This window comes from Gadus macrocephalus, chromosome 19, assembly GCF_031168955.1.
Source record: "Gadus macrocephalus chromosome 19, ASM3116895v1".
Classification (NCBI taxonomy): Eukaryota; Metazoa; Chordata; class Actinopteri; order Gadiformes; family Gadidae; genus Gadus; species Gadus macrocephalus.
The window spans coordinates 11,697,366-11,721,185 of NC_082400.1; the positions used below are offsets into that span (position 1 = coordinate 11,697,366).

Sequence of the window (23,820 nt, forward strand, 5' to 3'; positions counted from 1 at the left end):
GCTCTTCCTGGATATCGATTTCACATTGAGGGTTTGTTTGTTTTTTCAGGTTTGTCAAATCTAACAGCACAGAATAAATAGACATTCATACTGGCAAAAAAGATCAAGAAGCAACAGATGGAGAAATATTAATGTTAACTAATAATCCTCTTACATTTGGACCTACATTAAAATGCTCAATGGGATTGGCAAAACTAGACAAATACTTCCAAAAAACGAGAGATCTTGTAACATCAAAAAGCCATAGAAAATGTGTTCAATAAATCCCTATGATGTTGTATTGAGCTGTTTGTAGGGTGAACTCTGAAATGTGGGTTGGCCTACTTAGTCATTAAGGTGGAAAAAAGGATCATCTTAGATCAATGGTTTAAAAAGCCTTGAAAATTCTACAAACAGCAAAGGCTATGCACTTTTTTTCTGCATTTACTTCCTATTGTACTTCCCAATACACACGCTGTGAACATTGATTTGTGTTTGTTGTGGCCGGGAAGCAGATGCTACATGGCAGCTCATAAAGTGTGATAAGCCGGGAGACAATAGAACACAATGTCATTTCCTGCCATCAAGTAACTAAACACAGTTTAGATGAGATTATTATAATGATATAAATCCACCAAAGTTCTAAAGCATTAAAGATACGTGGAAAGAGAATACACATAAAAGCATTGAGCATAGCAGCAAATAAGAAAGCACATTTAATTTAATTCTCAAACAATGCAAACATCGTTTTGAGCTGCATAGTTAAAGTACTAAGGTTTGTTCCCAAAGGACTTTAGACTATCCCCATAAATAGAAAAGTTATACAACACAATATGAAATGCTTGTTATACTAATACATATGTAAAGCTATTGTTATGAATGCACAGAGGGTGTATTTATGATGGTTATCAAAGGGTTTCTAAACAATAATAAATGTCTCTAATCTGTCTCCATAATGGATGGATTTCCCTTCTTGTCGCGTTTCCATAAGCGCTTTCTCATTGGAAGATTTATGCACGGATGACAAACAATATTTCATTGTAAAATTAATTATTGTTTCTGCAAATGTGGGTTTTTATTAAATTGCCTTTTACAGCAGCACGTTTTCCAATTCAATTCAATTAAGCTATCATTAAACACCGTTTAGGGGCCACTATCCTCACAAGCAGTTGATCCTGATATAATTTTAAATAGCAATTAAAACAGAGGTTGTTTGTTGTTTGTTTCAAATACTTTTTATTAAGAGAAATCTCATTAACCTACCAACCCTTTAACCCTCCCATTTGTGTGGCTATTAAAATGTGATATTTATCAAAGTGTATTTCTATGGTAATTGCTATCTTTGTAAGATTGATGACTTATTTTCAACTACGTTGCTATTTAAAAGGGAGCAGATGCTGACAGGGTTATAACTTATTTTAACGTTTTTCCACTCTTTATAGTATTGCTGTGTTTATTTTATGGTATGGATAATGAAGCACATTCTGGACACATTTTTTTCTTTTTGTGTGCTCACAAATAAAACGAAATATAAAGTATTGTATAGTTTCCTATAGCATAATATAATATAGTATAGTTTAGTATATTATAGTATAGCATAATATAATATAGCATAGTATAGTACAGTATAGCATAGCATAGCATAGCATAGCAAAGTATAGTATAGTATAGTATAGTATATAGTGCAAACATCTGGTTCAATTGTTACCATGTTTCTATTTCAGCCTTGTGCGCTTTGTGGTCACATGGGATATTTAAAAGGAGATGTAATCTCTACCTCAAGTGTCTGCAATGTATTTTTGGCATTCCCAGTACAACTAATCTTATCTTGTATATATTAGTGCATTTCTTCCAGTTCCCATCACTGCCCTGTTTGTTCTGCTATGATAAACGTTCACCTCATCACGTCATCTCGTTCTTTGACTTCCTGCCCAGGTTCCTTCCGAGTGGGAGGAGACTCATCACGTCTTCTCGTTCTTTGACTTCCTGTCCTTGTGAGTGGGAGGAGACTCATCCCGTCTTCTCGTTTGACTTCCTGTCCAGGTTCCTTCTGAGTGGGAGAAGGCCGCCAGAGAGCCGATGCCATGGACGTGTTGAACTACACTTCCTGGAACGCCTCGGAGGGCAACGAGACGCAGGCGGCGGAGGATGAGGCCGAGAGCCCCTACAAGACGGTGGAGGTGGTGTTCATCGTGCTGGTGGCCGGCTCCCTCAGCCTGGTCACCGTCATCGGGAACATCCTGGTCATGCTGTCCATCAAGGTGAACCGCAACCTGCAGACGGTCAACAACTACTTCCTGTTCAGCCTGGCGTGCGCCGACCTCATCATCGGCCTGTGCTCCATGAACCTGTACACGGTGTACATCGTGATCGGCTACTGGCCCCTGGGGCCCGTGGTGTGCGACCTGTGGCTGGCCCTGGACTACGTGGTGAGCAACGCGTCCGTCATGAACCTGCTGATCATCAGCTTCGACCGCTACTTCTGCGTCACCAAGCCGCTCAGCTACCCCGTCAAGCGCACCACCAAGATGGCGGGCATGATGATCGCGGCCGCCTGGGTGCTGTCCTTCGTCCTCTGGGCGCCGGCCATCCTCTTCTGGCAGTTCATCGTCGGCGGGCGCACCGTGCCCGAGAGGGAGTGCTACATCCAGTTCTTCTCCAACGCCGCCGTGACCTTCGGCACGGCCATCGCCGCCTTCTACCTGCCCGTCATCATCATGGTCATCCTCTACTGGCGGATCTCCAAGGCCAGCAAGAGCCGCGTGAAGAAGGACCCCCGGAAGGCCCCCAACCCGGAGCCCCGGTCCCCGCGGGCCGCCCTCCCCACGGCCAACAACAACAACCTGGCCGCCGGGCCCGCCCTCTCCCAGACCGCCGCCAGCACCACGGAGGACGCGTCCCAGCCGCACGACGCCCGGCTGCAGAACGGCAAGGGCCCGTCCTCCACCGGCGAGGGCGAGGAGGCGACGGCGGCCAGGGACCACCCCGGGGAGGAGAAGGAGAGCTCCAACGAGTCCAGCTCCGGCAGCGCCGCCGCGTCCCACCTGCCCGACGGGGAGCCCACCACCTCCAGGCCCGACGCCGCTCCCGGCGGAGGCGCCGCCGACGGCAACCCGCAGACGCAGGCGCGGCAACGCGCCAAGACGGGGGTCTCCTCCAAGCTCACCTGCATCAAGATCAAGACCAAGTCCCCCAAGGGCGACTGCTACACCCCGGCCAACCAGTTGACGGTGGAGATCGTGCCGGCCGCAGAGCGGCAGAACCACGTGGCGCGCAAGATCGTGAAGATGACCAAGCAGCCGCCCACCAAGAAGAAGAAGGCGCCGCCGTCGCGGGAGAAGAAGGTGACGCGCACCATCATGGCCATCCTGGTGGCGTTCGTGGCCACCTGGACGCCCTACAACGTCATGGTGCTCATCAACACCTTCTGCTCCAGCTGCATCCCCAACACGGTGTGGACCATCGGCTACTGGCTGTGCTACATCAACAGCACCATCAACCCGGCCTGCTACGCCCTCTGCAACGTCACGTTCAAGAAGACCTTCAAGCACCTGCTGCTCTGCCAGTACCGCAACATCAGGGCCGGCCGGTGAACCGAGTGGAGGGAGAGGTGTGTGTGTGTGTGTGTGTGTGTGTGTGTGTGTCCGAGTATCTCTCTATGCGTGTGCTTGTAAGTATGTGTCTGCGCATGTGTGTTTGTATTTCTGCGAGTATAAGCGCGTGTGCGTGTGTGTGCGTGCGTGTGCGTGCGTGCGTGTGTGCGTTTGCAGGTCTGACTGCAAGGGTGATAATTAGAAAGGCGTGTTTTTCTTTGTTTCTTTGTCGTCGACACAATGACCTATTGTAGCACTTTACACTCACCCCGCTATTGAAACACGTCGTGTGCCGAGCGGATCGCCGGTGCAGAGAGGCCGCTCCACGGACTCGCGGACGCAAGGCGTGAATCGAACCAGCGGACCACATCAGCAGCGGGACAGTGGGGGCGAGAGAGGGAACAACAACCCATCAGAAACGTGGGAACATCTGTACCGTTGAGGAATCTCAAGAGGACGGGATTTCAATGGGACAACAGGGCTGACTGAATGACCAACCTCTACCGGTTACAATTCAGTGATGATAACTGTAGATACCTGTATATACATCTGCGTATACTCAATGTGTGTTTACTTCTTGTGTTAAGGTGTGTGCGCGAGGGGGTTTGTGTGTGTGTGTGTGTGGGTGCGTTTTTGCGGTGCCTCTTTGCCTCCGTCTTTCCCCCCGTCCCGTCCCGTCCCGTCGATCATCGGCTGCCGGAGAGTCGATGATGTAACGGAGGACTACCCCCTCCATCCTTCCTCTCACTCCCACTGAACGACAGTAGCACTGATTCAAGGATGATGTGATTGGCCCAGCCGTCGCCACCCAGGCCCTTGCATGGCATTGGGCAAACTGCCGAGCCCGTCTAGTCACACGGCCGTCTCCGGATCAGGACTCTGGGGGGTTTCTAGGGGATGACATCCGAACAAAGAACATTAGCCTCTTACTGCTTACAAAACAACACTTTTATCCAAAGTGAATTCCATTTGAAACATGGTGAAGGAGCCGGTAGGACATGGTGGCCATGTGGGAGTCCCATGGGGGGGGTCCATCCCAAAACATATTGGCTGGGACTCAAACACCCTAACCCCTAAGCCTAAGTCTGGCCTACGCTAAGCAGCCTCTTGTTTAGTAGGATCCCAGAAGAATGACACAAATGGTTGAACATAATTTCAAACTAAAGTTACACTCGGGCAGAGAGGATGAGGGTCCGGTGAGAAGAGTTTGGATCACATTATTAAATGAGGCGGTCGGCATACCTGTTCCCTCCAGTGCATCACACAGCGGCTCTATCTGCCCTCGGAACACTAACCCCCCCGCACCCTAACCCCTCTTAACCCTAACCCCCCTGTGAGGGACCGACCCGGTCAGCCCAAGAATTTGGGATACGGACTCACTGGACTGGAGAGTGTGGGAAAAAAAAAATCAGGGGTGGCAATTCGGTTTGGAAAAATTAGTGACGTTTTATTTCATGAAAAAAAAAGTCTAAAAATAAATCCAGCGTTCCAAATTATAAATGAATATCTCAAAAAGCTTTTAGCAACCTAGTAACTTAGCATAGCATACTTTAGCATAGCATAGCATAGCATAGCATAGCAAACTGTTAGCATACCATAGCGTTTCTTGTACGGGCCTTGCATCAAGCCAGCACCTACCCTCACTCAACTCAACACAATGAGAAACCTCTTAAATAAGGACAGGAAATTGGACCAATCAAGGCCAGTTGGGCCATACCACTAAAATGGGGGTACATTTCCTAACCCTAACCCTGGCCAAGGCTAGATGGAATGACCTACTGCCCCCTACTGCGGCGGAAGTACAATTCCAACCAGCAGTTTGCTCGTTAGTGAGACAGTGAGAAGGGGTTTCACTTCCCCCCCCCCCTCACCCGAACCCCCCCTCACCCTGACCTCCCTCACCCTAACCCCGTGAACCCTGACCCCCCTGAGCCCCCTTACCCTAACCCTCACGGCCCACCGGGGGGTGGAGGATGAGACGATTGGGATCTCTGTGGTGATTGGCTGATTTGTGTTCATGTGTCACAATATGTGCTGCTATTGGATGAGAGAAAGTGTGTCTGTGGGCGGGTGCAATAGAGTGATACCATGTATGGTGGTGTGTGTTTGGTGTGTGGTGTGTGTGTGTGTGTGCGTGTGTGAATCGAGAGATGTGTGCAAGCACTCCTAGAATGGAGTTTACTTCTAATCACAGGTCCCAACCTTGTGACTTAACTAAGGGCTATATCCACGTGTTCAACGTCTCATCAACTTTTACTGTAACCCCATCCATCTCACGTCCATCCTCGACATATTCATCCATCAATGTTCACGAATGAGTGTGGGACACAACAGTGCCCCACATAAGCATTGTTTTGATCGACTGGGATGCACAGGCCCTCTTCCCCGGGCAGCGTAGGTTTTGGTTCGGAAAAGTGCTGCCATCTGTTTCATTAGAGTGGCAGCCCCCCCCCCGCCCCTTCAACCACCAGGTAGAGCTTCATTTAGATTAGCCGTCATTTGGCAGATATATGGCAAGTATCTGGGCATATGAATTAAGGATTAATGAATTGAGGACACAGCTGGTTTATTGCCCTTAAACTAAGTCTGCACGCTGGGGGGGATCCGGACACAATATGTGGACTGAGAGGGAGCTGGGGGGGGGGGGGCGACCAGGAGGGCTCAGACATCTGTCACCATGATGAATCTGTCACTGAGATGCCATCTGTCACCCTGATGAATCGTGTGCGTCCGCCAACAGTCGCCGCATCGCGCGACGCAGCAGCAGCAGCACAGCGCGAACGCACCCTCTGTGAACAGACCGGTTAAGCGTGGGGCTAAGCTGCCGTTTGAGCGATACCAGCAGGGAAGGCGAGGTGCCACCCAGGCCTTTGAGCAGCTCGTTGGAGGTGTTGGGCGGGAAGGCGAGGGCAGGAGTGACACCCACACCAGGGACCCTCCATGTGAGATGCATCTTTCAACCTGCGCAACAGAGTTCTTTGTGGGCAGTCGCTGGTGGCTTGAGCTGAAGCTGCAGCTTCAGCGACATCACTTCCCAGACTGTTACTGTGCTATGAGATATCCTCACAGTGGAATGGGGGGATGGGGGGGGGGGGGGGGGGGGGGGGATGGGTTGTGATATGTTTAATCTAGTAAATAGCTTTAGTAGTTTAGGAACGCTCGGAAACTCTAGACGATTGACGATGGAGTACGGTGTCATCGTCCCGGGATAGACGTAAACAAGGAACAGAGTACAGAAGGTCGGCAGGGGGCCGAGGACTGAAACAGACCCCAGCAGACCTCTGGAAGGTGGAGATCACAGCCGTGTAAGGAGAAACCCAGCGGGCCTCAGAGGGCAGCCAAAGTGTGTTCAGGTGAATTGTTGACGTCCAGCGGTTGTATAAACACAAGTGCCGGCAGTTCTGTTAACTGTCTCTAGCTTGGATTTCACTGTATTTCCCGGGTCATCCGATGCACAAGTTCAGAGGAGGAAGAGGATTCAGAAGGATCAAAGAGATCCATGTTGGGTTTGAGTTAAAGTGCATCCACTACCATATATTCACATTCGTTCATATTCATCAAACCCTACGCCTCACCCATTAACGTCCATCTCACCCTTACCCTCACCCATTCATAGCCTGCACTTGGCTGTTCTCCTAGCGGTCGAGGGCACTGTCTCCATGGTGACCAACAGACCATAATGTGCCGTCAGAGCAGCTTGGCTCATCTTCACACGGCTAGAAAAAGGGCTCAACTCCTTAAATGGGGAAACTTCACGTTTAAAATATTATTTGTTTTTTGTTTAGTTTTAGTGTGGATAAGTTCCCATGATGATGGACTTGCCTCATTAATGGATTATATTTTAATATTTGGTGGTAGCATCGGTGCAGTTTAGTTTTTCAAGGTTAAAACCTTTGTTTGGAAATACATAAAGAACAGTTGGTATGTATCGTATTAGACGATTTATAAGTATTATACTATATTTAATGTAGCAAGGTCTAAGTGTTTGCAGCGACTGCAAGCTTGATGTTCTGGTGTATAACGTAAACATTTTATTTCTAACAAAACTAAATATATATATGTAAATATATGCATATATATATATACATATATATATATATTTATCTATCGCCAGATTGTAAGGAGCAATCCACAGTGCCTTAAATGAAATGTGATGAACACACAGATTGCTCCATTTGATCTTAATCGTTCAAACCTTCATCTTCAGATGTGAGGCTGCTGTTGGTGTTTTTTATTCACACAGAAACTGCTGAGTAGTGATGTCTCATAAAGTCATCTTTCTGCGACGATAATTCAAAGACAGCGTCGCCGCGTTCCTAACGAGTGGGGGTCCTCAGAGGCTGGGTGAAGACACATCGTTTTGTAACAAAGCAAACACTAGATAATAGGACATAACACAACTGACATTTGCACACCCTACCCTGGAGGCAAAGCGGGATGTTTTGTGTTTGGTGTGTGTGTGTGTGTGTGTGTGTGTGTGTGTGTGTGTGTGTGTGTGTGTGTGTGTGTGTGTGTGTGCATGCACGCGTGCATGCCTGAATGTCAATATGGGTGTGTGTTTCTGCTTTTGCATGACGTTTTCTTTCGACTTTGTTTAACATTGCAGTATTTTCTACTATCATTGCTCAGTGTAAATCTGTTCCAGTATTATTTTGCGTGTGGACTCTTTGCGTGTGTGTGTGTGTGTGTGTGTGTGTGTGTGTGTGTGTGTGTGTGTGTGTGTGTGTGTGTGTGTGTGTGTGTGTGTGTGCGTGTGTGTGTGTGTGTGTGTGTGTGTTGGGGGGGGGGGATATGTACGTGTTTTTTGTGTATCAGTGAGTTATATGAGGATTATACTTTTTATGCTGACAAGAATTTTGTCTGAACACATGGGACATACAAGGAGGAGACTCACTGTGTGACTGTGTGTCTCTCTCTCACTCTCTCTCTCTGTCCCTCTCTCTCTCTCTCTCTCTCTCTCACTGACTCTCTCTCTCTCTCTCTCTCTCTCTCTCTCTCTCTCTCTCTCTCTCTCTCTCTCTCTCTCTCTCTCTGTCTCTCATTCTCTCACAAGAAGCATCAAAACTTCCAAAGACACTGACTTGGGAACAATATGTTCTACCAACAAAGAATTACTGATTAACCATCATTGTACATTTTGTACCACGTTTTATAAATATTTGATTATTTTGTCATTGTAAAAATATATAAACATAATATCTATGTTTTAATGCAATTGCAGTATGACATTTAATGGGAGCTCCTCTGTCTGAATTCAAAGATGTACGATGTGTATGCAGATTATCTTCATTATGAAAGGAGCATATAAATGCATACATAGACATATTTTTATTTATGAGGGTGTTTTTTTTCTCAGTTTAAGGTTTTCTTGCCTTGCCTGATGACTGAACAGTACAAGAAACAGTGAACTACCAACCCTGGATCAGAGTATGGCATGAGACTCCAACATATGAGAGCATTTTCACCACTACCACCAATGGTGAAATGGTACAATATCAGAAACCATTTGATGGACAAATTTAGTATTAATAGAAAAGAAAGAAATATACAAAAAAAATACGCTTGCTAAAAAAAAGTGTCTGGGATGTAGAAATATAATGCTGTAGCTGTATTTGCTTTTTTTGAATGCAGTGGCTTCCGTGTGTACATGCTCCTTGTGTCCTCACCGTAGCTCTGCAATAGGCAAGCGTATAGTCGTTGAAGACGTCTTTCGTTAGGTTTCTATGTGTTTGTATATATACCTGATATGCTATAGATTATATGTATTCTGATGCAGCTGAAATGTACATACATGTGTTAATTAGCTGAGTTCTATCTGAATGTTCCCCCCTCCCCCTTCCTCCTTGTACAGTAACCGTGGTGATCTATTCTATTTTGCTGCATTTGTGATTATTCACTCTTAACCAATAAAAACTCTGAAAGTGTTACTGTCCCTGGCCAATTACAGTACTGTAAGACAAAATCATACATCCACACGGGCAATCTTATCTTATTAAGGACAAATCAATGAATTACAATGCCAAACGATGTCATTTAACAAAGAAACTGATTGCTCTTGGTTTGTGTATATGTTGTGTGCAGGGCATGTCGCTGTGTTGGAAGACAAAAACACCTTTTTGGTTCTTAATTTACTTATTTTATTATTATTTATTTCAGAAGGTAGTAGGCAGGGAAAAGCGCATTGTTAAAAACCGACAGCTTTCAAGAAAAGTTTGACAATGACAAGGAAAATTCGACAGAGATCACAAGACAGAAGTTCCCACAGCACACACCCAGAGGCCTGCTTAACGCAGTCCCCTGGGCAAAAAAATAAAACAATGCATTATTTCATATCAGGAATATAATAAAGAAAAGTCATTAATCAAAAAAAAGAGCCCTCAAATGGATAAAAGAATAAATCATAAAGCCCTGACTCAAACCATATTCGTAATTGCATTAGAACAACTTTCTGTTCAAATTAATTAAGTGGGGATGAGGACTGCTTGTCGCGTCCTGGCCAGCGCTTTGAAACTCTTTCTATCCAGAGTTGGGTTTTCCGTGGGGCAGAAACAGAATAATCCCAGCGATGACATGATTAGGTGGAAGTGCCCTACGACAAAAACACACACCTTTTGAATTGATTAATAGGACAAGGCGAGGGGTTACAAGGCTTCACCAGGCTGGAACAAAAGAGGGACAAGATGATAAAACACAAGGTCAAAACTACTTTTCTATTTGGTTTGAATCCCAACTGGTTTCTGTTGACATGATGTGTTGCTATACGGTCAACCTAAAGGACTCTCTCTCTCTCCCTCTCTCGCTCCCTCTCTTTCACTCTCCCTCTCGCCCTTGCCAGTGATGTCATCATCCTAGTCCATCGGAGTGCGTTCCCGTATCTTTCCCTCCTTCTTCTGCTTCTTTGAGTCTGAAACGGTGGAGGGGGGTGGAGACATTCCAACTGTCAGGTGATGTTGATCATGGGATACAGCAATCTTAGAACTTAGAAGATGGGGCAAAGCAATTTTGCTCAATATGTTTGGCATAATAACTTAAAAATGGAATGCCTGATATACACCTCAATATTTCTGCTACACATTTCAATCCATGCCTTGGTTTTCACAGCGATAAGTCAGGCACACATTTACATCGTGAAGACATCCTTGATTTAAATATTGTTCCGATTTCCATCAAGGACATGAAAAAAACGAAAAAACTAAAATAACTTTCAGTTTTCCACGAGAAGAAAAATAGTGTTTATTTAGTCTTTGCTACTAGCTTGAATGTGAACACTGCTAAGCCTATTGGCTACATGGCTGTTGAAAACATCCTTCATCCAAACCCCCCTGAACACAGGTTGAAGGTGGGTCTGTGTAGGTTTGCTCTCTGCAGTCACTGGGTGACACAACGCATTTCATTTCTCTCAGAGAAGAGGACAGAAGCCACACTACTCTGCAGGCTCCACTCACTTGTTTGCTTTTTCTCTGTGGCCTCTACGCTCCGCTGAGCAGGAGGAAAGGGCATCACATGAGATGTGGCAGTCACCCCCTCTCTCTCTCTCTCTCTCTCTCTCTCTCTCTCTCTCTCTCTCTCTCTCCTCTCTCTCTCTCTCTCTCTCTCCTCTCTCTCTCTCTCTCTCTTCTCTCTCTCTCTCTCTCTCTTCTCTCTCTCTCTCTCTCTCTCTCTCTCTCTCTCCTCTCTCTAAGTCTCTCTCTTACCTATTTCACCCCCCATCCCTCTCTCTGTTAGCTTAACTTTAAGGCAGCTAACCCTAGACAACTGTCAGACTTCTAACCCTAACCGTCAGACTGCTAACCCTAACCCTAACCGTCAGACTGCTAACCCTAACCCTAACCGTAACAGTCTCAGAGTGTGAGTGCGCAATACAGTCTATGTGCGCAAGCATGCATGATACAAAATCTGTAGAAAGTGTGTGTGTGTGTGTGTGTGTGTGTGTGTGTGTGTGTGTGTGTGTGTGTGTGTGTGTGTGTGTGTTAGTGTGTGTATGACTATAAATGGAATGAAAAGGCAATTTAAATGAATATGAAGGCCAACCTTCTTGCCCTTATTTACGTTTCCTACACACTGCAGGAAGCCATTAGACAGCAGAACAAAAAGGAAGAATGGGTCTCTAAAATAGCCCTTATCTTCTCCGGAGTCTAGTGACTGGGGGGGGCGTTTAGGAACAGAAAGGCACAGATTGTCTCCTGTGTAATTAAAGAACGTGTTTGGATCGCCCCGGCCTTCCCCTGACCTGATCTCCAGTAAGGTAACTAAGATCTGCACTCAGTTTATTACGTCATTACAACCTGGAGTCTTTAAGATGAAGAGACGTTTACATGGCTGTGGGGCGATATTAGAAGTGGTTTGGGTTAGCCTACCCCTAACCTACCTATTAGGGTTAAGGTTAGCCTGAACCTAACCCTTACCTACCTATTAGGGTTAAGGTTAGCCTGACCCTAACCCTTACCTACCTGTTAGGGTTACGGTTAGCCTAGGGTTAGCCCAACCCTAATCCTTATCTACCTATTAGGGTTAGGGTTAGCCGGCCCGAACCCTAACCTCTCGATTGCCCCTATTTTATTTCCATGATGTGATGTTGATGTGCCATTACCAGGCAATATCAAAGCCTTCCCTCTAGTGACATCACAAATGACATGGCTGTCAACTCGTATGGCGGTCAGCGTTTTCTGTCCTCTGTACTGGAAACTACGACAATGTTTTCAGGCCCCGGCTTCCAACAGATGTCAATCCTTGGAGCACCGGTTTGAAGAATTCTTTCAATTAAAATAAGGGCAAAGCAATTTTGTCAGCGGTATGGACTCACCTCTTCTGACCCCCTGCTAACATTCTCATTTAGTGAAGAAGGGAAGCGGTGGTTTGAAAAGGAGGGAGTGAAGCCTCGGTAATAAGACCAAGATATTTGACAAGCGCACAATTAACCACCGAACAGCAAGTTCAACTCTTGACCTTTGCCTTTTGGCCGTCTTCCGCTCTCTCCACATCATTACTTTGAGACAGAATTCTTCTCCGATTAAATAGGAACATGAGATGGGGGTGGTTTATCGTCTGGAGTGTCGGAGATTCAGCCAAATGGTTCGGGACTGATCTCCAGTGTCTTCAGTCCATCTGTTGGCGTCCATGAGATGATGCCCGCCCCTACCTGCTCCATCATGTCCGGATTAATTGGGAGTCGCTTTAGATAATAGCATTTGCCTACTGAAAAAGACAGTGACAGTCTGTAGACTGTGTGTTAGTCTGTGTGTTAGTCCGCAGACTGTGTTTTAGTCTTTAGACTTTGTGTTAGCCTGTAGACTGTGTGTTAGTCTGTGAGTTAGTCTGTAGACTGTGTGTTAGTTAGGCTGTTGACGCAGTGGCTCGGAACCAGGAACAGTCCCTATCTTGCAGCTTTTGGTTTTGACGGTAAACAATGGTACCGGATGTCCTCCGAATTTTTAGATATACATTCATACAAGTGAAAATATATACAGTATATCTGCAGTATTCTTAAGTGAAAGTCTGTACATTTATGCAAATGAAGTTCCGATGGGCATGATTTTCATCAGCTCTGGATTGTGATCTGCTCTCTGCGTCACAGCTTTCATTCATTCCAACGCCTGGCTCTGAACCACATTCAGCCTTTTAGCTGAGCTGGAATGAAGCTTGGGGCTGACAGGATTATAAATGGAAAAAACGAACTCAAGAAATAACCAGAAAACATATCCTTTGTAACAGGCTCCTGCATAAACACATGATTATAAGTCAAATCTTAAAAGTTATTTCGACAAATTCTAGGAAGGTGTTTCAATGCGTCAAGAGACTATTTACACTGTTAACCAATAACATCCAAACTGTTATAACGTCGACACTGTTAACCAATAACATTCACTCTGTTAACCCATAACATACATCATCATGTATGTTATGATCCCGTAGCAGGGAGCTTCGTCATCTATGAACTAAACCCCCAAAGAGTCCTCCAGTGACACCTCTGTAAAGGAGCAGACCCAAGATCAGTGTTAAGAGTGTCCTATGATGACAACTCTGGAAAAGAAGCAGACCCAGGATGAGTGTTAAGAGTGTCCTGCAGTGTCACCTCTAGAGGGTCCGTAGGGTCACCTTAGGTGGGTCCGCCACCTTAAGTGGGTCCGCCACCTTAAGTGGGTCCGCCCTCAACCCACCTTGCAGTTTGGTCTTGTGGGTCTTCCCGCAGGGTTTGGTGGCGGTGACAGTGGCAGCACAAGTGGCGTCCATCAGGGCTCTTTTCAGGGACCCCGTCCGGTTCTTCTTCCCGGTGGCTGGGTCACACTCGCCCCAGGCCTGGAACTCGTACTTGCACTCCCCTGGAGACAGGGTTAGGGTAAGGGTTAGACCACTGAGGGAAAACAAAACGTTATGCTTAAAGGAAACCCCCTAACCTTGCCTTTAAAAACTGCTTTCAGGTTTGTGGTCGTGGGAGTGTGTGGCTGGCTTAAGTAGCCTCACACACACTCCCCCAGTGGTCATTTTAGGGTAGGGCTGCTGGCCTTCCCATAAATGCCCCTTTAATTCCCATTCAGTGAGCAGAGGGTGTTGCAACAATGCTACATGAGCAGGGGGCCGTTCAGGCTCAGCTAATCAGAGGATATTCATGTCACAGCGTAAGTTTCACCTGGATAAGGGGCCTTCTGATGCATACCGTTGTAGGGGTATTGGTTAGTAGGGTTGGGATTTGGTTCTTTTTGAAGGAGGATAGAAACAGCCTCAGTTTCCATCCTGGTTCATTATGTTATAAGATAACTGTCGACAAATGAGGGACGTCTCAATGGAACGGTACTGGGGTGGTTCTCCTTCCAGAATCGTACACTGTCTTTTTTATGAGGTCTCATTTGGGATTGCCGCCTATTTCCCATCCAGGGAGCGAGGAAAATAAATAATAATTTTCCACATACTAATTAGCTCTCTCCTTAGAAAGTGTTCGGAAATACGAATAAAACATAATACAGACTATTCTGCAGCAGATGAAAACATTAAAAGCAGCACGAGTTTCATTCTGATAAAAGTGATTTCATCCTTTGATGAATAAAATATTATGTGTGTTCAATTTCCTCAGTTTTAAAGAAACACTGATAGGTACGGCATGGTTCTCTCCGTCTTTTCTCGAGTGCTGCGTGTTTCCAACTATTGAAAGTCAAAGTTATCATTGTATGTAATCATCGGGTTCAAAGTGTGAGCAGTACTGAAACGATTTTCTAAACATTCCACTATCTATTTGTCTCCACTATCAAAGATATTGTTCTCAAATGTCCACATATGATTAGCAGTATGTGTTTATCAGAGCTTGTGTGTGTGCGTGTGCGCGTGTGTGTGTGTGTGTGTGTGTGTGTGTGTGTGTGTGTGTGTGTGTGTGTGTGTGTGTGTGTGTGTGTGTGTGTGTGTGTGTGTGTGTGTGTGTGTGTGTGTGTGTGTGTGTGTGTACACGTCCTAGCTCATTAACATCAGTATAGTCACGCTCCTTATGTGCATGCATGCATCCACCATGTTTGGTTAGCGTACATGTTGATGTACAACCACATGTTTTGGTGGAGGTAGTGTTACTCATGTCTGTATGTCATGTCTGCATATGCATTTATTTTGTAATTGTCTGCCTCTCTGTCATTTCAACAGAGTTACTCGTTCGCCCACTTCCATTTCAACATAAACGCACAGTGGATCCCGAGTCGCTGAAGTCCCAGGGGGTCAACAGAGAGGAGAGAGAGAGCGATAGAGAGACAGAGGGAGAGCCTAAGAGAGAGAGAGCGATAGAGAGACAAAGAGAAAGACTAAGAGAGAGAGACAAAGGGAGAGAGAGCATGAGCTCCATGTTGCTGGAATTCTTCTCGCCAGCTGAACACACTTTGTTGGCTGATATAGCACACACACACAGACACAAATACCCCTTTGACCACTGCCCCCCATACAGTTCATCCTAATGCAGTGTAATGTATGTCTGTCCACGAGGTCAGGAGAGATTCTATGGACTCCATGCATTAGTTGATCTGAGCCCAGGGCCAGAGGCTGGTGGGAGGGCAAACTTTTCTTTAGGTCACTGCTTTTACTCTTGATGCCCTGGCCCCCTTTTCAGCACGCAACGACAAATACTGTACACGCGTGTGAACACACAGATGCATGCAGACAAAGAGAATGTGCTTGAAGGCACGTACACAGAAGCACACAAAAACAAGCACAGACACATATGTACATATATAAACGCTAATTAGTCTGCCTGTCCACCGCCTCTGAACTACCCAACAGACACAGCTAACCCTAACCCTCTACCTAACCCTAACCTAACCCTCTACCCCTCACCCTAACCCTCAACCTCACCCTCAACCTCACCCTAACCCTCTACCTCACCCTAACCCTCTACCTCACCCTAACCTAACCCTCTATCTAACCCTAACCTAGCCCTCTACCTAACCCCCCACCGAACCCTAACATAGCCCTCTACATAACCCTAACCTAACCCTCTCCCTAACCCTAACCTAACCCTCACATAGCCCTCTACATAACTCTAACCTAACCCTCTACCCTAACCCTATCTATCTATCTATCTATCTATCTATCTATCTATCTATCTATCTATCTATCTATCTATCTATCTATCTATCTATCTATCTATCTATAGTAGTATCTATAGATCTATCTATTAATCTACCTGTATGGATAGATCTATAGATCTATCCATCCATCCCTATTGAAAGTCCTGCTGACCTCCAAACTTCTTCTTCCAGTTGCAGGGGATCTTGCAGCGCTGGGTCTTGACGGTCTGCTTGCACTCGGCCCCGCCGCGCGTCCCCTCGCGGGTCCCCAGGCCGCAGTCGCCCTCGTTGGCCACGCACACGCTCCACTGCCACTCACTGCAGTCCGACCGGCGCTCCTTCTTACCTGAGGGGGCGGAGCCACAGCATGAGGAGGGACGCTGAGCACCGTATGTACACCCTATATATACTATACTAGAACTTTAGACTGTACCTTTAGTTTGAACTCATAGCGGTAAAGGTCTTAATATCAACAGCATAAAGGTCTTGATATACTGTTATACTGTTTATATCAAGACCTGTATACTGTTTATATTAAGACCTGTATACTGTCAATATTAAGACCTTTATACTGTTTATATCAAGACCTGTATACTGTTTATATTAAGACCTGTATACTGTCAATATTAAGACCTTTATACTGTTTATATCAAGACCTGTATACTGTCAATATTAAGACCTTTATGTTAAGACCTGTATACTGTCAATATTAAGACCTTTATACTGTTTATATCAAGACCTTTATACTGTCTATATTAAGACATGTATACTGTTTATATTAAGACCTGTATACTGTTTATATTAAGACCTGTATACTGTCAATATTAAGACCTTTATACTGTTTATATCAAGACATGTATACTGTTTATATTAAGACCTGTATACTGTCAATATTAAGACTTTTATACTGTTTATATCAAGACCTTTATACTGTCTATATTAAGACATGTATACTGTCTATATTAAGACCTGTATACTGTTTATATTAAGACCTTTATACTGTTTATATCAAGACCTTTATACTGTCTATATTAAGACACGTATACTGTCTATATTAAGACCTTTGTACTGTTTACATCAAGACCTTTATAATGTCTATATTAAGACCTATATACTGCTATATTAAGACCTTTATACTGTTTATATTAAAACCTGAATACTTTTCATATTAAGACCTGTATACTGTTTGTATTAAGACCTGTATACTGTCTATATTAAGACCTGAATACTTTTCATATTAAGACCTGTATACTGTTTGTATTAAGATCTTTATACTGCTCATATTAAGACCTGTATACTGTCTACTTTTTAAGATCTATATACTTTTTATGTTAAGACCTGTATACTGTTTATATTAAGACCTATATACTGCTATATTAAGACCTATTTACTCTCTTTATTAAGACCTTTATACTGTTTATGTTAAGATCTTCATACTGTCTATATTAAGACCTGTTTACTGTTGATATTAGACCTTTATCACTATATATTGGCTTTATCAATGCTCTCATCTGGGCCATCAAGACCTTATGAATTATACTGTTTGGATATATATATATGTATATATAAGACCTTGATCGCTTTATACTGTTCCTTATCAATACTCTCATCCTCTTAATATGATACGTCATCAAGACCTCAGGATTTAAACTGTTTATATAAGCCTTATCAATACTCTCATCCTCTTAATATGACACAACATAAAATACCAGTCAACAACACAGTCACGTTAGAACAGGAGTAGGGTGAGAGAGAATGAGAGAGAGAGAGAGAGAGAGAGAGAGAGAGAGAGAGAGAGAGAGAGAGAGAGAGAGAGAGAAGAGAGAGAGAGAGAGAGAGAGAGAGAGAGAGAGGCCTACAGTCATTCAGTGAAAGGTCAAAATATTCAACCTAACATGGAAATGCAAACATAACTGACTCATAATTAAGTCTGAGCTCATTTGCCTTAACTCAAGGTTTAAATTATCATAAAATGAATCTGACACTTCACCCAATTAGAATCTCATTAACATTCCTATGATAGGAATGAAATCATGTGATAATACATTAGACCCGTCACTCTGCTGCTCTATAGATCTAGATATGTAGAAATATGTAGAGCAGAGGAGAGGAGGACAGGAGGAGGTGGAGGTCAGGTAGAGGAGGAGGTGAAGGAGGTATAGAAGGAGCAGAGGAAAGGAGGAAGAGGAGGAGTTGAAGGAGGAGTCACCTTGTTTCTCTGTCTTTCCTCCATCGGTTGCCATCACGGCGACCACCAGGAGGGCGATAAAGGCCACCTGAGACCACAGCTTATGACCCTGCATCCTGAGAGAGAGAGAGAGAGAGAGAGAGAGAGAGAGAGAGAGTAAAATGGTAGAGAGGGAGGGAGAGAGAGAGGGAGAGAGTAGAACGGTAGAGAGAGAGAGTAGAACGGTAGAGAGGGAGAGAGAGTAGAACGGTAGAGAGAGAGAGTAGAACGGTAGAGAGGGAGAGAGAGTAGAACGGTAGAGAGTAGAACGGTAGAGAGAGTAGAACGGTAGAGAGAGTAGAACGGTAGAGAGAGAGAGTAGAACGGTAGAGAGTAGAACGGTAGAGAGAGTAGAACGGTAGAGAGAGAGAGTAGAACGGTAGAGAGAGTAGAACGGAAGAGAGAGTAGAACGGTAGAGAGAGAGAGTAGAACGGTAGAGAGGGAGAGAGAGAGAGAGTAGAACGGTAGAGAGGGAGAGAGGGAGAGAGTAGAACGGTAGTGAGTGTGAGTGAGAGAGAGAGAGTTAGAACGGTCGAGACAGAAAGAGAGAGCAAAAGAGAGAGAGTACAACGATAGCAAGAGAGACAGCGACAGAAAGAGGGGGTGGGAGAAGGAAAGAGAGAACTCATTATGAATAAAAACATGGAAAAAAGGCAACCACCCATTCATTGATTTATTGGACTAATCAGTCATGTGTTCGCTTGCGTTAATTGGTGAGTGAGGTGAGGTAACAAAGCATTTGCTTACAGTTGCAGAGGAATTATTATAAGGCAAAAAGAGAAACCAAATATTACTTACTCTCTTTTCAAGAGGAACAGTTAATTTATCTTCCTTTTATTTGAAGACTAAAATACTTGCCTGTTGTATCCCAGTGTATGGGTAATTAACTCACTCCCTGTTAAGTATCACCTCTCTATAATTCCTGAATAAATTAGTAAATTAGTTCTCGATTGCATATTTAGGCCTATTTCCATAATTCTTCCAGTTGGTTGTGGGTTAAAGATATAGACATCGCTATAGACACTCTCTCTCTCTCTGTCTCTCTTTACGTCTTTATTTCTCTCTCTCTCTCTCTCTCTCTCTCTCTCTCTCTCTCTCTCTCTCTCTCTCTCTCTCTCTCTCTCTCTCTCTCTCTCTCTCTCTCTCTCTCTCTCTCTCTCTCTCTCTATATATATATATTACTGTCTCTCTTTCCGTCTTTATTTCTGTCTCTCTCTCTCTCCCTCTCCGTCTTTGCATCTCGTTTGCTGAAGGCTCTGAAAGCCTTCGGTGCGTCGTGATTGGATAGACAGCATGAGACTGGAAGCAATTACCGGGCGCCTTCATGCCAGAAACCGTTTCTCTGCACTCAGACGAGGAGGACAGCAGTAACACGTCTGTTTGTTAATCAATCGCTGGCTCCTACACCTCGACACTATGAGGCTCTCTCTAAGCACCTCCATTATAATGAGTTTTCTATGTATTGATGAGACTTACAATAAGGGTATATTAGTCATCCATTTATGAATATTAGTTTATGCAATCATAAGTATTAACTAACAATGATCTAAAAGTTTATTAACGGTTAACTAATGGTCCAGTGATAATGGACTAATGGTGCGATACCTTAGTTAATAGGACCAACGCAAGCAGTACTGCCCCGCTGTGAAAGGGCTTCACAAAGGGAGCCTCATGCGACTATTCTAAACCGTTCAGTGAGTGACAGCTGTTCCGCCGTTTAGTGTCCATCAACAGAGGCAGCGGCTGACCTCCTGACCGCTGAACCCTCCGAGGAGCGGAGGTCTCCTCTGCTTCCTGCTGACGTGGGACAGACGCGCCATATCGCCTAGCAACCCATGAAGGAAGCATTCTGAGCAAAGACTCAGACTCTGGGCGCTTAGGTGTGGCTCGTTGGACTCACCTTCCAACATCTAACCACCTCACTCTCTCACATTCTAAACTCTCACCCTCTCACCATTTAACAATCTCACATCTCACTTTCTCACTCTCTAACCTTCTGACATCTCACCATCTAACATCCCACCATCACACCTCTCACCCTCTTACTATCTCACCATCTATCATCTCACCCTTTCACCTTCTCACCCTCTCACCATCTATCATCTCACCATCTATCATCTCACCATCTATCATCTCACCATCTATCATCTCACCATCACACCTCTCACCCTCTTACTATCTCACCATCTATCATCTCACCATCTCACCCTCTCACCTTCTCACCCTCTCACCATCTATCATCTCACCCTCTCACCTTCTCACCCTCTCACCATCTATCATCTCACCATCACACCTCTCACCCTCTTACTATCTCACCATCTAACATCCCACCATCTCACCCTCTCACCTTCTCACCCTCTCAACATCTCACTCTCTTACTATCTCACCTTCTCACATCTCACCATCTCACATCTCACCATCTCACCTTCTCACCCTCTAAAATGTCAACAACATAGTAACTACCAGTACTCTACTACTAACTACCAGTGCTCTACTAATAACTACCAGTACTCTACAACTAACTACCAATAATATAATACTAACTACAAGTACCCTACTAGTAACTACCAGTACTCAAATAGCAAAAACCATTGCTCTACTAGTAACTACCAATACTATACTAGTAACTACCAGTACTCTACTAGTAATCTAAACTGGGATTGGGCTCTTCTCTAGCCTACCTACAAAGTGTACAATGGTTATACTGGTGATACTGGTCTAGTGCTGTGGTTGACGTTCAGCTGTCAAACTCTGTTCTCCTCCTCTCTCTCTCTCTCTCTCTCTCTCTCTCTCTCTCTCTCTCTCTCTCTCTCTCTCTCTCTCTCTCTCTCTCTCTCTCTCTCTCTCTCTCTCTCTCTCTCTCTCTCTCTCTCTCTCTCTCTCTCTCTCTCTCTCTCTCTCTCTCGCTGTTGCAGCTCTCATTGTATTTCTTTTGTTCTGATTCAACAAATAAAATCACACATTACAGCTACCCAATATAGCCTTGGCAAGAAAGAAACCATTTGAGATAAAGATTTAAATTCAAGTCTCGAGAACGATTAATAAGGTATAATATCTTAAGAGTAAAAATATGTCAGATATTTATACAACTTATATATATTTGTGTGTGGGTGTTTTTGTGTGTGTGGGTATTTCTGTGTGTGTATGTGTGTGTGTGTGTGTGTGTGTGTGGTGTGTGTGTGTGTGTGTGTGTGTGTGTGTGTGTGTGTGTGTGTGTGTGTGTGTGTGTGTGTGTGTGTGTGTGTGTGTGTTTGAGAGGGCTTTTGTAAACACATTTCATAAAATAGTCTGTCGAAATGAGAATACAGAAGGAATATCAATAACCACGGAGGCCAAACAGGCACAAGAGGGGACCGGCGAGTCGTTTGATATCCGATGGAACCTGTGAAGCCGACACTTCTGTACTTCAAGGACTATTGTGTTTACTTCTCAAAACCCACAGATGCACTCACCCACCCACACATCTACGCACACACACATGCATACACACATACACACCAACAGCCTACACACAATTTCTCACAAAACCATAAACACACACACACACACACACACACACACACACACACACACACACAGCCTCACACAAACACAAACACATTCACAACCAAATGCACACACTCAAATACAATCACACACACACACACACACACACACACACACACACACACACACACACACACACACACACACACACACACACACACACACACAGAGAACCACACAGTAGATACATAGAACAAACATGCTCACACCTTCATGCATTTCCTGTGGGCGAGAAACTGAAGCCCAGCACACATAAAAACACTTTGAAACGTCTTCTCCCAGGCAGCGATGGCTTAGTCACCCTCCGTCTCCTTTTAGCTCCATGGGAAGGCTCACATTGATTTATCTTACCTGTGCATTGGTGGAGATCTTTGACTCACTTGGTTTGAGGCCGAGGTGTAGACTGATTACATGGAGGCTATCGTCAAACTGTATACAGTATACAGGGACAGTATAAAGTATACAGTATAGGGACAGTATACAGTATAATAAAACGCTTTAGTAAAAACCTTGTAATATATATTGTTTTGAATTATTATTATATTATTGTTAATTAATCTTGCTACCTGCTTCTTATTATGACTACATTTTAGTACTACTTCATCCTGCTATTCCATTTGTCCAAACCTGCTAATTGAGCAGTTACAGCGATACAGGAGGTAAATGTATTCAAGAAATTGGTGTTTACTTTTGGATTCTCTGCATAAAACAGAAACCTTCTATACCTAAAGTAATAATGAATAAGAGAGCCCTAAGGTATAGCTAAGATAACTGTTCTGTTTGCTCATGGCTCAACATAGCAGCAGGAGACTAGGGAAAACCAATACTGGACCTGCATCAATGGGCTCACGAACACACACACACACACACACACACACAGAGAGATAACCCTTTATTAATACTTGAATTACCCTTTATCTCTCACACACAAACACACACACACGCATACACATACACATGCATGGTCACGCACACACATGTAAATTCTAACCCTGAAATTGTCTTTATATCCCCTGAAAAGGTAATATTAATTTCGCCCATTTGAAATTAGTGTTGACCTTTCACCCATACATGCAAATCACCACCACACACACATACATGCACACCACCACACACACACACACACACACACACACACACACACACACACACACACACACACACACACACACACACACACACACACACACACACACACACACACACATGCACACCACCACCACCACTACACATACATGCACACCACCACACACACATATACATGCACACCACCACCACCACTACACACACAAACATGCACACCACCACACACACATACATGCACACACCACAAGCACACACACATACATGCACACCACCAGCACACACACATGCACGCACACCACCACACAAGACACACAAGCACATCATTTCCCCAACCCAGATATGGCTCAGTAACATAATGCCGCGCGAGCTGCTATGAACCTTTAAGTCCACAGTCCACATGATTGTAGATTGTGTCTGAATCGTATCCTACGGAGATCCTGAGTGACGCCCACACGACTCCGGCTGTGACTCTCGATAACAACAATGCAGATTACGGACCGGCTGCTGCGACGTTCGCTTTATTTCTGTCTGCGCGCCGCGCTCAGCCGCTTCACCTTTTCATTCCCGTCTTTAATCCCCGACCGGGTTAGTGAGGGCGAAAAGCGCCCACGGAATCTCCCGCCACAAAGCCCCCCGGGGTCCGCCGAGGGGGTCTTACGGCCTCGCTTGGCTTTCATGCCCACACGCATTTTCTTTTCATTGCTTTTGAGAAATACATGTTGCGTGTTGTGCGGCTCTCTGTCTGCTCCTCCCCCCCCCTCTTCATAGATATATTTATATATATTTATATACCCGCACTCTGTAGAAGCGTATTCATGCACGATGAAAGGCAGGACACTATGGATTCCGGTC

The 23,820-nt window shown here is 44.8% G+C and overlaps 3 protein-coding genes across 3 annotated transcripts in view; 2 read left to right on the forward strand and 1 right to left on the reverse strand.

Annotated features, from left to right (window-relative positions):
- The first annotated feature begins 1,939 nt into the window (after positions 1 to 1,939).
- Positions 1,940 to 9,496, forward strand: chrm2a (cholinergic receptor, muscarinic 2a). The gene has a single exon (XM_060038713.1). It carries the CDS (start codon positions 2,064 to 2,066, stop codon positions 3,570 to 3,572), a length of 1,509 nt encoding a protein of 502 aa, XP_059894696.1. The 5' UTR covers positions 1,940 to 2,063; the 3' UTR covers positions 3,573 to 9,496.
- A 189-nt stretch (positions 9,497 to 9,685) lies between these two features.
- ptn (pleiotrophin) lies at positions 9,686 to 18,447 on the reverse strand. Its single transcript, XM_060038716.1, has 4 exons — positions 18,318 to 18,447; positions 16,281 to 16,454; positions 13,730 to 13,891; positions 9,686 to 10,476 (listed from the first exon to the last, which is right to left on the reverse strand). The coding sequence occupies exons 1-4, from the start codon at positions 18,409 to 18,411 to the stop codon at positions 10,421 to 10,423; spliced, it is 486 nt and encodes a 161-aa protein (XP_059894699.1). The 5' UTR covers positions 18,412 to 18,447; the 3' UTR covers positions 9,686 to 10,420.
- A 5,343-nt stretch (positions 18,448 to 23,790) lies between these two features.
- The window catches only part of LOC132448032 (semaphorin-3C-like), a 6,430-nt gene continuing 6,400 nt past the window's right edge, over positions 23,791 to 23,820 (forward strand). The window contains exon 1 of the mRNA XM_060039095.1: positions 23,791 to 23,817. Coding sequence (XP_059895078.1) covers positions 23,791 to 23,817 — 27 coding nt within the window. The remainder of the gene's footprint in view (positions 23,818 to 23,820) is intronic.